General features: G+C 38.8%; 1 protein-coding gene across 2 annotated transcripts in view; it reads right to left on the minus strand.

Moving 5' to 3' along the window:
• The window catches only part of RFX8 (RFX family member 8, lacking RFX DNA binding domain), a 33,592-nt gene that overhangs the window by 6,831 nt on the left and 12,939 nt on the right, over positions 1-13,822 (minus strand). The window contains exons 6-14 of one of the 2 annotated variants that reach the window (XM_017737182.1): positions 12,696-12,756; positions 11,557-11,691; positions 11,400-11,477; positions 10,767-10,880; positions 9,972-10,122; positions 8,485-8,543; positions 5,191-5,347; positions 3,565-3,659; positions 2,300-2,414 (exon numbers count right to left, since the gene is read on the minus strand). In XM_017737182.1, the coding sequence (XP_017592671.1) occupies positions 2,300-2,414; positions 3,565-3,659; positions 5,191-5,347; positions 8,485-8,543; positions 9,972-10,122; positions 10,767-10,880; positions 11,400-11,477; positions 11,557-11,691; positions 12,696-12,756 (965 nt within the window). Of the gene's footprint in view, positions 1-2,299; positions 2,415-3,564; positions 3,660-5,190; positions 5,348-8,484; positions 8,544-9,971; positions 10,123-10,766; positions 10,881-11,399; positions 11,478-11,556; positions 11,692-12,695; positions 12,760-13,822 lie in introns of both variants that reach the window. The other variant, XM_017737181.1, reaches the window with a different exon arrangement.

The following is a 13,822-nucleotide window of genomic DNA, read 5'->3' on the forward strand; positions in this document are numbered from 1 at the left end:
GTATTTTGGGGGCAGAAACACTGCATTAACATGACAGACATGTCCCTACATAATTGTGTTTCCTGTGTGTGGATGCTACATAGTTCATATTTTGAAGAAATGCTGAGATTTAAGAAATTTCTGGAAAGCAATGATCCCGAGTACAGAACTTTTACACCAGATGGCTTGTTAACAGCAATGCTTCAGCCTGTCTGCTAAAATTCAGTATCCTAAAGGAATAGAAACATGCAAAAAAAGGGACATTGATAGATCAAATAACCCAACATCTTAAGAGTAAAGAAAGAAGATAATAATGATCAAATTATCGAAGCATCACAGCAAAATATTAAAAAATATTTTAACTGTCATATTTGAGAATAAATTCAGTTTTAGTGTTATTGAAGTATAGTAGGAAAAATGTCATAAATTGGGTGAAAATTTAATTGTAATTAGTTTAATGAAGTCTCAGCAGACCAAGAGATATGCTCCATCCATTGTATCCCATCCATCAACACAACCGCAGAACAGGGAGGCAATTCCTTAAACTCTTCTTGTGATGGAAAGTGGGAAAAGGATTTCATTATCATGGGGGATTTCAATAAACATTTTGCTTCCAGTACAGTTCTTGGAATCCATTCTCTATTTATTCATTGCCAAAAATATTGGATGTAACATTGGAGAGTTTTGTGCAGAACTCCTCTGCAGAGAAAGGACTAATTATTTTACTATTACTGTGACGCAGCAGGTGATGGAGAAGGGACCCTACCACACTGTGTTCCCTGCAGACACAGAACAAAACTCTGATCCCGCTCCAGACAGTTTACAAAGTAAATAGAAGGCAAAAGGTAGCAGCTTGATGAAGAAGAAAGGTGTGTTCATACATGCACAAGCACAGGCATTAATGGGATAAGAATACTCAAGAACACAAAAGGCAATATACCCCTTTGTTATGTATTTATAGCAAACATATGAAAGTACGGTTTTGAAGGGGCATTTCAAAGAAGATAATGAGGTTTTCTTTGGCTATTTGTATGAAGCTGCATCCAGTAGAAGAGTTAAAAATATGAAGGTGCTCCTTTGAAAATCTAAACGGCATTTCATACAGTTTGGGATTAGATGCAACTCACAGGAGACAGTATATTTCTGCAGAAATTGCACTTCTGCAAGGTGTTACAAGTGAAGAGAAAGGCAGTTAAGGTAGAGACTGGACTGGTTTAAGGTGTGTTTGTATCACTTCAAGCCTCGTGAGGGAACACAACTGCACAGTTCCTTTCCTTCTCCATCCTTGCACTGGTGTATGATGGATTTGATGTTTGACAGCTCAGAGCCCTAGAATGGAGAGAAAACTAACCCAGCTAAAGAAGCGACTTATTTTTCAGTCAGTTTAATACCTTCGACAGGTTTACTGCTGGCTAGGCAAGCACTTAGGTCAGTGTAAGCCATAAGGAAAAGGAGCATATATCTCTAGAGGAACTAACTGCCTTTTTGGCAACTAGTTATTGCAGTGGCTCTTCTCTGGCCGTATTACACAGAAAGAATCTGGAGGCCTTGGAGCTATCACTTGAGAGGTCTGGAATGTTTATGCTTTGGAATATATGTGGCCCCAGATCTCCATCAAACCATTCTGCTGTGGTGTGCAGCTCTCGTAGGAGGAAAAGCAGAAGCTCTCACCTCAGGCTGCTGTTCCCTGTTTCCCCACAGACAAGCTACAACTTCTGCCAAAAGAGGGAGTCCTGGCTTTCCTGCCATCTACAGCTGCGTGCTCCTACTCTCCTCGCTCCTGCTCATCCTAGCGTTTTGCTCAGGGAACTGGTTTGGTCAAAAGCGAATAATTTAATTTCCCTGACCTTTCTAGCCACGTCATCAGGAGAATGGTGATAGAAGGAAAGGAGTAGGAAGAAGGGATGACTCTATTAAATGTTGCATGAATTTATGTCAGTTAAAGTCATAGAATCACAGAAACACAGAATGGTTTGTGTTGGAAGGGACCTTAAAGACCATCTAGTGCCAACCCCCTGCCATACACCTTCCAAAGGTTGCTCAAGGCCCCATCCAACCCGGCCTTAAACATTTCCAAGGATGGGGCATCTACAGGTTCTCTGGGCGACCTGTTCCAGTGCCTCACCACCATCATAGCAAAGAATTTCTTCAGAATATCCAATCTATACATGCTCTTTTTCAGTTTAAAGCCATTCCCTGTTGTCCTGTCACTACATCACCAGCTCTCGTTGGCTGCTTTAGGTTCTTTTGGATCTGTTGCCTCTGCCATCTCAGGTCAAAATGGGGCATATCAAATTAGAGTCACAAAGATCCTATTTACCAAAACTGTCTGTCCTGTTGATGGTCAGAATCTTGCCTACATTGCTCAGTAGGAGGTTCCATTTCAACATGAAATCTGATGCCTGCTCTTTAAATGCCTCTTTACTCTTGCTTGGCTGCAGACAAAGAAAAAAATTGGTTTATGATAAAGTTGGTTAAAAGAATTCCATATTGTGTGGCAGACTATTTCCCTGTGCAAACCACATACAAAGGTGAAAAAAGCAACAAGCTTTTTTTCTATTAGAATCCTAAAATATCTTAGGTTGAAAGAGATCTTTGGATATTATCTGTTCTGATCTCTTGTCCAAAGCATGGCCAGCTTAGTTCAGGCCTTGTCCAACCAAGTGCTGAATATCTTCTGGATAAAGATTCCACAGCCTTTCTAGGTAACCTCTTCCTATGCATAACTACTCTAATGGTAATTTTTTTTCTTTGTATCTATTGGAAATTTTCTTTGCTGTAACTAGTGTCTACTGCCTTATGCCCTATAACTGTTGACTCCCAGGGAAAGTCCCGCTCTATCTCCTCTATACCATCCCATGAGATAGCTGGGGGTTATATGAGATGAAGGCATCATAGAATTGTAAAGTACTATTCTTCATTTAAAAAGAAAAAAATAAGAGTAAATAATTAAGACAAGTAGATAGAGTTTACTCTGCTTCTTCAGAAAGGAGAAAAAAACCCCAAACTCTAAGTACCACCCAAACCCAAGTTAATTGTTGTGGCAACCAACCAAATGCAGCAGTACCAACACGGTGACACAAACTGTGAATCAGTGAAGGTAGAGGGGCGGTAGAGTTGGTAATCTATTGAAAGGTGCATGTGTGAGGATGGTCATACTTGAATCTTTCACAAGAGCTAGAGACTTCGTAGTAGAAATTCTTGGTACTTGCTAAAAGTCAAGTTTGGTGAATTGAGGATGTAAGGAGCCATGAAGTGCTCTCTTCATTTATATCAACATATTACTTAGGAATTTTGGTTTATCAGGGGCTGTGATAATGTGCCTATGAAATGAGAGCAGACACTGAAACCACTTGAGTGGATCTATGCACAGAAATATGCTTGTAGTTGTTTGCACAGATGGAATTTTTGTATGCCAATTAATTCTCCCTTTTTCCACAGCATGCATAAATTGTATTTATGCAAATCTGCAGTCTGGTCAGGTTGCTAGTGTGCAATGTAGCTCCTGCAGACTAGTGACAGTCAGGATGTATCAGGATAAGTGATGTGATTGGTCTTTGTATTCAGAAATGATTAATTTTATACCTTAATAACAAAAGTCTGGAGATCTGAAGACAAACAGCTCAGGAGATCCCGAATATCTGTGGAAGTTGTGAGTGAAGAAATGAAGTTTTTCAAACCTGTGAAATACAGAAGGGAGATCATTACTTGAATTGATTGGTTTGCCTTTTGGGTTTTTTTCTGCAATTTTAAGCTTTTTTTTTTTTTTATCTTTACCTTAAAATAGATTAAGACATCTGCTTCTAGCATTTTGATTAATATACCATTTCTTTAGTGAGGAATAGTACCCTACTTTGAAATCAGTCAGAATTCATGTTTATGTCCATTTCCAGTGTGACTGGGCTGACCTAATCATGATGGCAAAGGTGGCAAGAAAAAGCAGTTCCAATGAAAAAGCTGAAATTTGGTTATAGGCAATGCTAACTTACTTATCTGAGATTTTATGTGGTTGAGGAAAAAAAAAATAACCTTGGTCTGTTTGTTGAAGGGAAAAAAAATTTTAAAACAATAACAGAAAATGAAGAATATTCTGTAGACCAACAGAAATATGGATAATGTTGCTAAATATCAGTGCAATTGTTCCTGCAAAAGTCTGGCAACTACCACCCAATGCCAAAAGGTAAATTACACCTCCCTGAATTTATACCCTTCTAATTGAAACATCTTCCTTCAAGAAAGCATATGGATAAATTCTGTGAAACCTTTCTTATTATAAATGACAGTTTGGAAAAGCAATGAAAACAGAGAATGCAACAAATCCACCTCGAAAAGACTAAGAACATTGATAATACAACGGAAAAATGTAAAAAGTGTTCTATGCAGTGGTTTTGGTTTTAGTATGTACACATATTATTGAAATGGTTCCCCTGATGGTTCTGTGAAGCAGGCAAGTTATTACTCCTACTGAAAGCAGTCACAGAAAGTGTGTGACAAATCCCTTGTCAGTGCAGGAGTTGATGATGGACCTGGAAGAAAGAGCTGAGGCTCCCCCTGTTAGTTCTGTGCACAGCCTAGTCCAACTTGCCCATCTCTTGCTAATATTTTAAATGGCAGACCATTAATCTAAAAATTATGTTGCCATTATTTTTCTATTCCTTTTCATTAGGGTGTCAAATGCATTATGTCACGGCTGCATACAAACTGTGTATTTTGCTGTTTACAGCACAACATTGATCCCACAGGTCGCAATACAGCAAAAGGACACGAACACTAAAAGGTTTTGTCCAGTTCAGCATACGGTGTTTTAAAATCCAGCCACAATAAATGATTTTGTGTGCTTCAACTAAAAACAGGAAAATGCAATGATTGAAAACATCTTTTCTGTCAAAAGAAACAATAAAAAAATATCCCTTGTCAACCTTCTTCTAGGAGATACATAATTCAGTAACACAGACCCCACTCCTGATGTCACAAAAAGCTTTAAGAAAGTCAGAACCAAAAGCCTTTAATTCTTAACCTTTAAAGTTAGGAGGATAATATCCCATGCTCCAGTCTCAATTTTATTGGCTCTTTTCTAGCCCTTCAGGTTACAGGAAGACAGTGATTCCCAGTAGGGCAGATGTCATAAATAAACAAGAGGAAATGCTGGACCTTTAACAATGACAAGCAAGTGTTTAAGAGAAAAGACAATAAATAGCAGAAATTAATTACATTTTAATTGTATGTTTTTCTGCCGCTTCTTTGGATTCCTAAACTTCTCTTGAAAGAGGTCTTTAGTCACATCCAGAGATTTCTCATTGAAGATGGCATGCAAGCCTGATCTCAGAACAGTGACTGTGCTGTTGTTTTTCAAGAGTGCCCTCACTGTCTGTAGAGAATAAAAAAACAGTTAATGCCTTTCATTTTCTCAAACCCTTAACTCAGCCAAATAAGGGAATTGAAAAAGGAAAGCTTCCCTTATTCAGTACAAGACTTCATATGACCAGTCTCCAAACTGGATGTTGGGGGGGGTATAGGATCAAAGGAGATAAATCTGAAGTTGTCTTCAAGAGAGTTTTTGTTCTGGGAGACATTCTTTTCAATGACGCTCTATGTCGTCTGTGATGGAGCAGACGAGGTTAACATACTTGAATTATCTGGGCAATTGCCTGGGCAATTGGCTTTGCCTAGAGTTATTATAATTACACTAAATAATGGTATTTTGTCCAAAGCATGGAATGGTATAACAGGGATGGCTTTCCCTCAATGTTATCTGTCCTTAATTCATGTTGCAATTTAATTCAAAGGCAAGTTTTATCAAGTTGCTAAAACCTTCGAGAGAGTAAAATTAACATTAGAAATATGGTATTAGTTAAAACAATATTAGTTGCTATTTTATCCCATTTATCTGCTTATGAGTCATTAGTGAATGAATGTCTTCATATTTGTCCCAAAAAGTATTACTCACATAGCTATTGCAAACAATTTTCAGACTAGTATTTATCATCGTCTCTTCACTTTTTAAAATTAGTTGCTAATATCACACAATATTCCTTAAGATTCTTGATGAAATGATGAAAACAGTCAAGGAAACAAAACCTGAATCCATTAAATTTTGTTAACAAATACATTTAGTCTCTCATTTCCATACTGAAATCAGTAAGATCCTAAAGCCTTTTTTGGACTTTGGGCTTTTCTGTGAATAATCCTTGTCCAGTTGGGCTTTTCAGAGGAAAAGTAGGTTTTCTAAAATTTTGAAAAACTTCAGGATTCATAAATGTTTTAACAAATCTCATTCACCAGGTGCTTAACATGACCCCACAAGCAGCAACAAATGCAGCTGACCATTTCTTTGCAAAAATTACCAATATAGCTATTTTTCATCTCTCTGCTAACTGTTTTGAAATACCAAACCAAATCTAATTCTCACTCAGCAATCTCCTTCGTCTAAGTTAAAGACAAAGGCATTCTTCTTATTTGGTGTTTCCAGTGACATAAAAAGAGCCTGCAACAAGAATACACAGCCCAAAGCCTGGGAACTACCAGGGCAGCATATTCAGTAGGCTGCTAGTACCTGACTCCATGCCCCAACACTAGACTGGTCCCTTTACCCATTGGATTTCACCATACTAAACATGATTCTCTAAAATGACTGAGAGCCAGCCCTCTCAACACTCAAATCCAGCTTACCAGAGCAGGAATCAGCCACAGGAAATGACAAGCATCATATTCACATTCTTTTCTCGCAGGGAATTTGCACCTTTTTGTGCTCTAATTATTTCTGCATGTCCAGGTAGTAGCAGCTGTCAGCCTGCTTTATCTACACATGGTGAGAAAGTTACTTTTTTTTTCTTTTGAATGCTGACCCTACCAAAATTGTTCCTACTTTCTTACCAGATGGCTAAATTATTGTGAAGTACTCTACAAGGGATGGTGTGGTTACACTGGTCAGAGGCTGCAGCTGCACAGTGCCTCTGTAGCACTTCTCATCAGGAGCACTCTTGCCTGCTCTGACCATCAGTCTCTAGTAGAAATTCCTGATGCATTTTAGACAGAAAACTGAGAAGATTGATTAGAAATATCAAATTACTCCTGTGTGAGAAGAGGAGATAAACTTCACCTTCAGAGAAAAATAACAGAGGAAGAATGTGATGGAGGTTTGTGGGAAGAATTGCAGGAAGCATAGAAATTTTAAAATAATAAAAGAAAGATAGAACAAATAATTAAACCTTGGAACTCACTACCCCAAAATGTCAAGTACAGTGAAACTCTTTTGCTCTTCCCTTGTATTTTGAAGAGGCTCTACAGAAGGTACGAACATAATTTACTTGTGAGAGCTATAAGCATAAGTTCAGCCCTGATTGTCAGGTCTGCTGTGTTCTATTTGTGTGGGTTAAACAGTATAAAAGGGATGTAGTGCACCCAGAGGCTTCTTCTAGAGAATTTCCCCCAAGTGCTGCAATTCTCTTGCCCTAAATCTTGAGGGTGTAAATCCAATTTTGACTCTCTGCAGCTTTTCCACACATTAAGAACTGGAAGGAAAGACTCAAAAAGCTACAATCAGGCCTTTGACATCACGGCTTGAACACAAGAAGGATGATTTGAAGTCCGAGTATGCAAACCAAGTGCAAATGTCTGGGAATAGGTGACACTCATGATCTTGCTGGATCATGCTCTTCAACGCATGAGAAGCTCTGCTTAGAAGCACATAAATCTGAGCTTTTCAGGTATTAGTGTCTTCAAGGGCTGCTGCAGTAAATGGAAACTGTGAGCATTCAGCACTTCATGGATATCAGCTTTTTTCTTGGGTAGACACCTGTACATCCTTATGAATGTTTGTGGTTTTTTTTTTAAAAAAACCTCATTTTTTCTTTTTAAAGTAATAGGAGGGGTGTGTTTTGTACGCTGCTGGTGATGAAGTTTTCCCATAAAGAAAAGCTACGTTTAGTAGTCCAAGAAGCTGCAGTTCCTCCTGTCCTTCCCTCCCTCCCTCCTTTGTTTTCTCCCTGCTTCCCTTCTTCCATCTGAGTAACAATTGAAATCAGGTGGCATGTTGGGAAAATCTTGTACATGTTTGAAGGACAGAATATACCTCCTGTTCTCTTTTCCTTTCTTCCCTATTTGTGACCTTCCTTTTTCTGCTGTAGCCCAGACCACCTCAAAACCCAAGGATTCAGAAGCATCCAAGGACAACGATGGAGGGAATGCTCCAGCATGTGCTCTTGACTGACTTTGGCATGGATGGGCAAAGATACTGGAAACTGTCATCTGACCCTTCCAACTACTGTGTTCTCCTCTCCGTGGGGTACCATCAGCCACATATCAGATGCTTTCAGAAGAATCCAGAGGGAGGAAAATGTCCCCTCAGCATACTTAACAGTGTGGGAAGAGATGGGCATGGTCAGTGTACGGTTAAGCACATCCATGCTGCTGCTCTTGTCCTACAATGGAGCATTTCAAAAACAGTGCAAACTGCTGGCAGGAATGAGATTCCCAGCTTTTTTTCCCACGAATTCTGGAACATACCTTGACCATGTTGCAAAGGTCTGTCTGTCTCCTGAGCCTTTTTACAAACTCTTCAGCTTCTGTTAAAGAAGAAGAAGCAGGTGTTCCACATCATTAATATTTTACAGTCTAAAATACATAAATGAAGACAGATCTTTTAAGTTTGAAAGTAGTTCCCTCGGGGAGATTTGGAGGGTAATGGAGGGCACAGCAGGGGCACGGAGCCAGCATTATGGGATGGGCTGGGCACCCTTGCATTCAAAGCTTGCAAGAAGCTGCCCAGCTCACCACTTCTCCTTCACTGTGAATCTATTAATCCATGATGCACAGGAAGAAGACTTTCAATATTTTCTTACATTTAATACTTCCTAATTAAGACTAATGCTCTTTTAATTGTATGGTTTCAGGTGAATGAAAGCAACGTTAAATCTAAACCTGCTGTATTTTGTTTAGACAGTTTACATTTCCACCTTTATGCATCTATAATTCTTCAGCACTGTTAATAGGAGTTGGTTTCTTTTGCTCTACTTTTCTCCTGTTTATAATGTGTTATATGTAATTATGAAAAGCATGGTCCAAGAATACCCTGCTTCAGAATAAAATAAATAACTGCTTCTCAGTTGCAGGAAAACTGAATATAAAGCAACTTCTGTAGACAGACAACGATTTTCAAGTGAAAATTTCTGTTTCTGTGATGTTTGTACAAACCAGAAAGACCAGGATGTATATACATAGAGTCACAGCTGATTAATTACATATACTTCTATGCATGCACATGCTCAAAACACACTACTACGTTTGCTCTGTCAAGCATTCAAATGTAAGAAACGCCAAAATTAAGTCTGTCTGTGGTATTGAGCATATGAATCCTAATAAAATCTTTTGCCTACACAGGAGCTCTGTTTTGCTGCTGCAGAATTGGTCTTCACTCAATGAGCAACTGAGCAACATGAGGTTTTAGTCGGAATCTTCAGCATTAAAGGTATAAATAAACGCGCGTGTGTACATTTACAAACACACACATACACACATAGCTTTGTAGAGTACAGATTTTTTCCAATCGTCCTCTAATGTCAGTTATATTTTCCCTATGGAACTATGGTTTTTTTCCTTCTATATTGGCCTGTGCTACAGCCATTAATTAATTTATCAGCGTAAAGCCACTTGTAAGAGGAAGAGAGAATAATATCTGAGTTTCAGAGGGCATGCTGCATATTATTGGTCATCTACACAGCCAAAGCAATCATGGCAAGAGACAGATCTGTAAGAAGATTTAAGTTCAATTCAATTTACCATTAATTGGGAATACTTTTGGCTTAAATTTGTTCTCACACATTATCTAAGACCGTTTATTTTTAACTGTATCCCAACTAACTCTAGTAGTTGCTACTATCAACATTACATCAGCTAAAAATTTTTTTTAAATAATTTAAGAGTTTTGTAATACAATCTTCTCTGCAGTTTAACCAAATATTATTTTGGAAAATATCTCTCTTACTCAAACCTACCATTAGATTTGGATGTTTGAAGCAGTAATGGAAAACCTCCCAAAGGAATAAGCATCCAACATTTAACATTTTCACTGAATGATCGGATTGAGTCTATGTGTTGTGCAGGCACCTCGTCCAGGAAATCAGGAAGCAGGATGTTCTCCAATTCCTAGAATACAAATTCATGCTGCTGCACGTGACTGGTGTACCACAGATATTTACAGCAGCATGAAATGAAATTATATTGATAGTTTAAATGTAAGTGTAAAGAAGCTCATTTTTTTCTTACAATTAAGCAAGAGCTAAGCTACCTTTTTTCGCAGAAGGAAAAAGATCCTAAGAGTAAATGTTGCTTCCTGAATTAATTTCTAGACAATACTTAATGACCTGCTGGAAATAAGAAGCAAATTATTTTTGTCAGAAAACTGCATATTTCTATGTGGAAGGTCACTGAGAAATGCAGTAGTGTTCTCAAGGGAAAAGTGACTCTCATAATCTGGAAAACCATTATCAGTTGAAATTTCAGTCACATAATCTCATGCCAGAACCACAGACCACATTTATAACAGCACACTCCATTGATATTAGGAACTTTCAAATTAATACATAGGAGCAAAATGGAAGCTATCTGAAATTCCACTGGTTCCTTTCAAAACCCATACTGGGCTGTCTCAGAAGAAGCAAAAATATAGAGGTGAGGAATAAACTCCCATTGTACAGCAAACAAGAAAGAGAGGGCCCTTCTCCTTAGAACTACCAAAAGACACAAACATGTAATAGCATAGTTACAACAAGCAAATGTGTGTACAGTACCTTGAATAGATACCTATCATAGCTTTTTAACAGCTGGCACACATCTGGCAAGCACATCAGTTCCATTCTTTCAGCCTGCAGAGACGTCCAGAATGACATGATATAGTCTTCCACCTGTCACACAAAGCCCTTTATGAATTTTCACTGATTTTACACTCGTGGAATGTAAAGTGTAATTCAGTAAGACAACACACATGCACAGAAGCAAAGGAATGACCTTGGGGATGGACTCTTTGCCTGGACCCATCCTGGCTGGGCTCCAGTGTAAGTGGAAGCGTTCTGTGGGAAGTGGCAGCAAGGTGAACCTCACCAGGCAGAGTACAAAAGAGGAAAGAAAGAATTGTGCTCTGGATATGAGGATGTAATTAAAGATATGTGTCCATGGCTATGTTTTATGTGCTCAGCTCAGACTTATTGATGTGTCAGGAGGGCTCAGGATATGCTTACAAACTCAGATTCTTGGAGCATATTGTGTTAATTCAGAATTTTAAAGTAACTTGACTGAATGCTCCTTTTGTCCATAAATCATCTACCTTAGCTCAAACCATCAAGTAAATAAGCTACACAGACACAATTTTACCCTTACAGTTGTTTGCTGTTGTCAGAGTAAATGTTATTAAAGAAGAGGCATACCTTGTCAAGCTTGGTCTCTCTCACCATTTCTAAGATAACTTGACAATAGTTGTAGTAGTCATTGGCAAGCAGTGCAATCTGTTACCAAAAAGAGGATACAAAATGATCTCACAGGAAAAGAGCTGACTTGTTTTATGGCCACATACTTTGAACGTACCAATTCATAAGGGTATGTTTCACTTTGAGCTTGCTCTCCAAAGAAGAACTGGTTGAAATCAGGAGAAAGGTAATGAAATGCCTCTTGTTCAGTCTTCAGATAAATGACAGATGGATAATACTGCAAATTCTTACTCTTGATGGATAAGAATATATTTTGGACAATAAAAAGAGAAGATTGCAATTAACTTGTCAGTTTGGTTGAAGGTATTAAGTATTTACTTGAAATTGTAGGACATGATTTTATAATAAGATATATGTCTTTAGAGAAATGCTTGTCTTTTTTTAGAAAATAGGGACGGGTGAAAGAAACAAGCAGGACTGCCTAAATATTTAAATCCTAAACTGTACATGAATTTCTTTTCAAAACCAATGAATATTTAATGCTCTACATATCTTCCATATGTATTTTCTATAGCACCTGTGTCACACTTGTAACCCCTTGGAGAAGGCTGCAGATAGTTGGCTGTGCTGTTGGGATGACAGCACATGTCCCAGCTGTGACAATGAATGCTGTCATTGTCACAGCACTCATTACTGCACCTGAGCACTTGCTAGATGTAAGACAGACATCCAGCCTCTCCTTTTTTCCTCACTTTGGTCCACGTAAGTTTGTTGCTCATGCTCTGCTGGCTGACATCCAACAAGCCTGGTGTCAGGCCATCCCATGACAGCTCGCTGAGGGGAGAACTGCCACAGGATAATTTTGCATTGGCCCTTTTCAGTGGGCAGGGATTGTGCTCTTTTTTCTTAATCATATCCTAGTATTTAAATACTTCTCATGCCAATAAACTCTGAGCATGTTGAAAAGGCGCTGTCTCAACAGCATGAAAGTCTGTTACCGTGGGCCTCAGGCAAGGAAGGTTGTGCCCCACTGACTCCCCTAATATTCAAAACCTGATCTGTCAGCCACAATTTCCGCTTTTAGTACAGACAAAATTATTTGAGCTGACGTTAAGACGACAAAAATATTTAGCTAATGGGTAAAATAGGAGTGGGGGAAGTAAGAATGTAGTGAGATTACACAGGATTATTTTGAAGAAGATGGGCTAGCTGTATTTCATCAGAACATATTAGATAGCAGTTATAATTAAACACACACATAGACATTTTGTTACGTCTAATGTATCTGAAACTCACTGTTCCTTTCTTTTGTCTATTCTTCTTGTAATCAGTTGCATTTTCAGAACTCCAGGAACTTCTACTGTGATAAAATATATAACAGAAAAAAACCAAACATTCAAAAGCTCACTGATTTGTTCTCTATTTAGTAAGAAAATCAGCTCAAATTGGATAGACTGCACTAGGTTGGAGCATCGCATTTGGGAAACAAACCCCGCTCTCTTTTCTGTCATTTGGTAATCCCATGATTTTCTAGAAAATCTGAAGACCAATTTCTGAATTTAAGATAAAACTGAAACATGCATTTTAATGACAATTGACCATTTAACAGTGCAATGTCTTTGAACTTCTTGTACCAGAACCATGGGTTTGTACTTGCAGTTACATTTTGTTTGGAATGGTAATAACTATTACAAACACGAAAATAACAAAAGCATAATAATCCCTGTGCTTAGGCTTCACCGTTACTACATTTTCTGCACCGTACATCAGTTTAGATGGCATTTTGTTTCTGACTATTTCCCATTTACTTTACAAGTTGGCCACGGTGTTCCACACAGACAGAATTTACCTGGACCTGCAAAGGCTTGACTACTGGCTTGTTGCTGAAAGCAGGCACAACAGGCTGCTTTCTTGCTGTACTTTCTCCTAGCTCTCTCCCTGCCTGTTTTGTTGAGGCTAATGCTAGCAGAGGGAGAGGCAATGTTGCTAGTAAAAGGGACGTGCTGCAAAAATTGGATGTCTCCAGTAAAGCCTCCATCTGCTGCTGACCCTTGCTCACTGTCTAGGAAGGCATTTCAAACTCAAGGGTCCTGTTGGACTTGGCTGTTTTGAAGGGTGGCAGGCTATCTAATCAAATCCTGGCTACTTGGTTTCACTGCTCTGATGTATTACAGAGCAGGGTACCACCATATGTCCTGAAGGGACAGAGAACAAAATATAGCAACTTATCTGCCTGTAAACTCCAAGCAGTGAAAATGCTTCCTCTCCACTCTTTGCCATCCACAGGACAGGCCCTTGCCACCTTTCCCTCTGCCTTACTCTGTGCCATGAAGGCTGTGCTCCAGTGAAACAACTAATTTGGCTGTCCAAGACAGGGCACAACATTTGTGCTGAGTATGTTTGTTAGTGCTGGTGACTCTTTC

Source organism: Corvus brachyrhynchos, unplaced genomic scaffold (assembly GCF_000691975.1).
Source record: "Corvus brachyrhynchos isolate BGI_N302 unplaced genomic scaffold, ASM69197v1 scaffold83, whole genome shotgun sequence".
In the NCBI taxonomy this organism is placed as follows: domain Eukaryota; kingdom Metazoa; phylum Chordata; class Aves; order Passeriformes; family Corvidae; genus Corvus; species Corvus brachyrhynchos.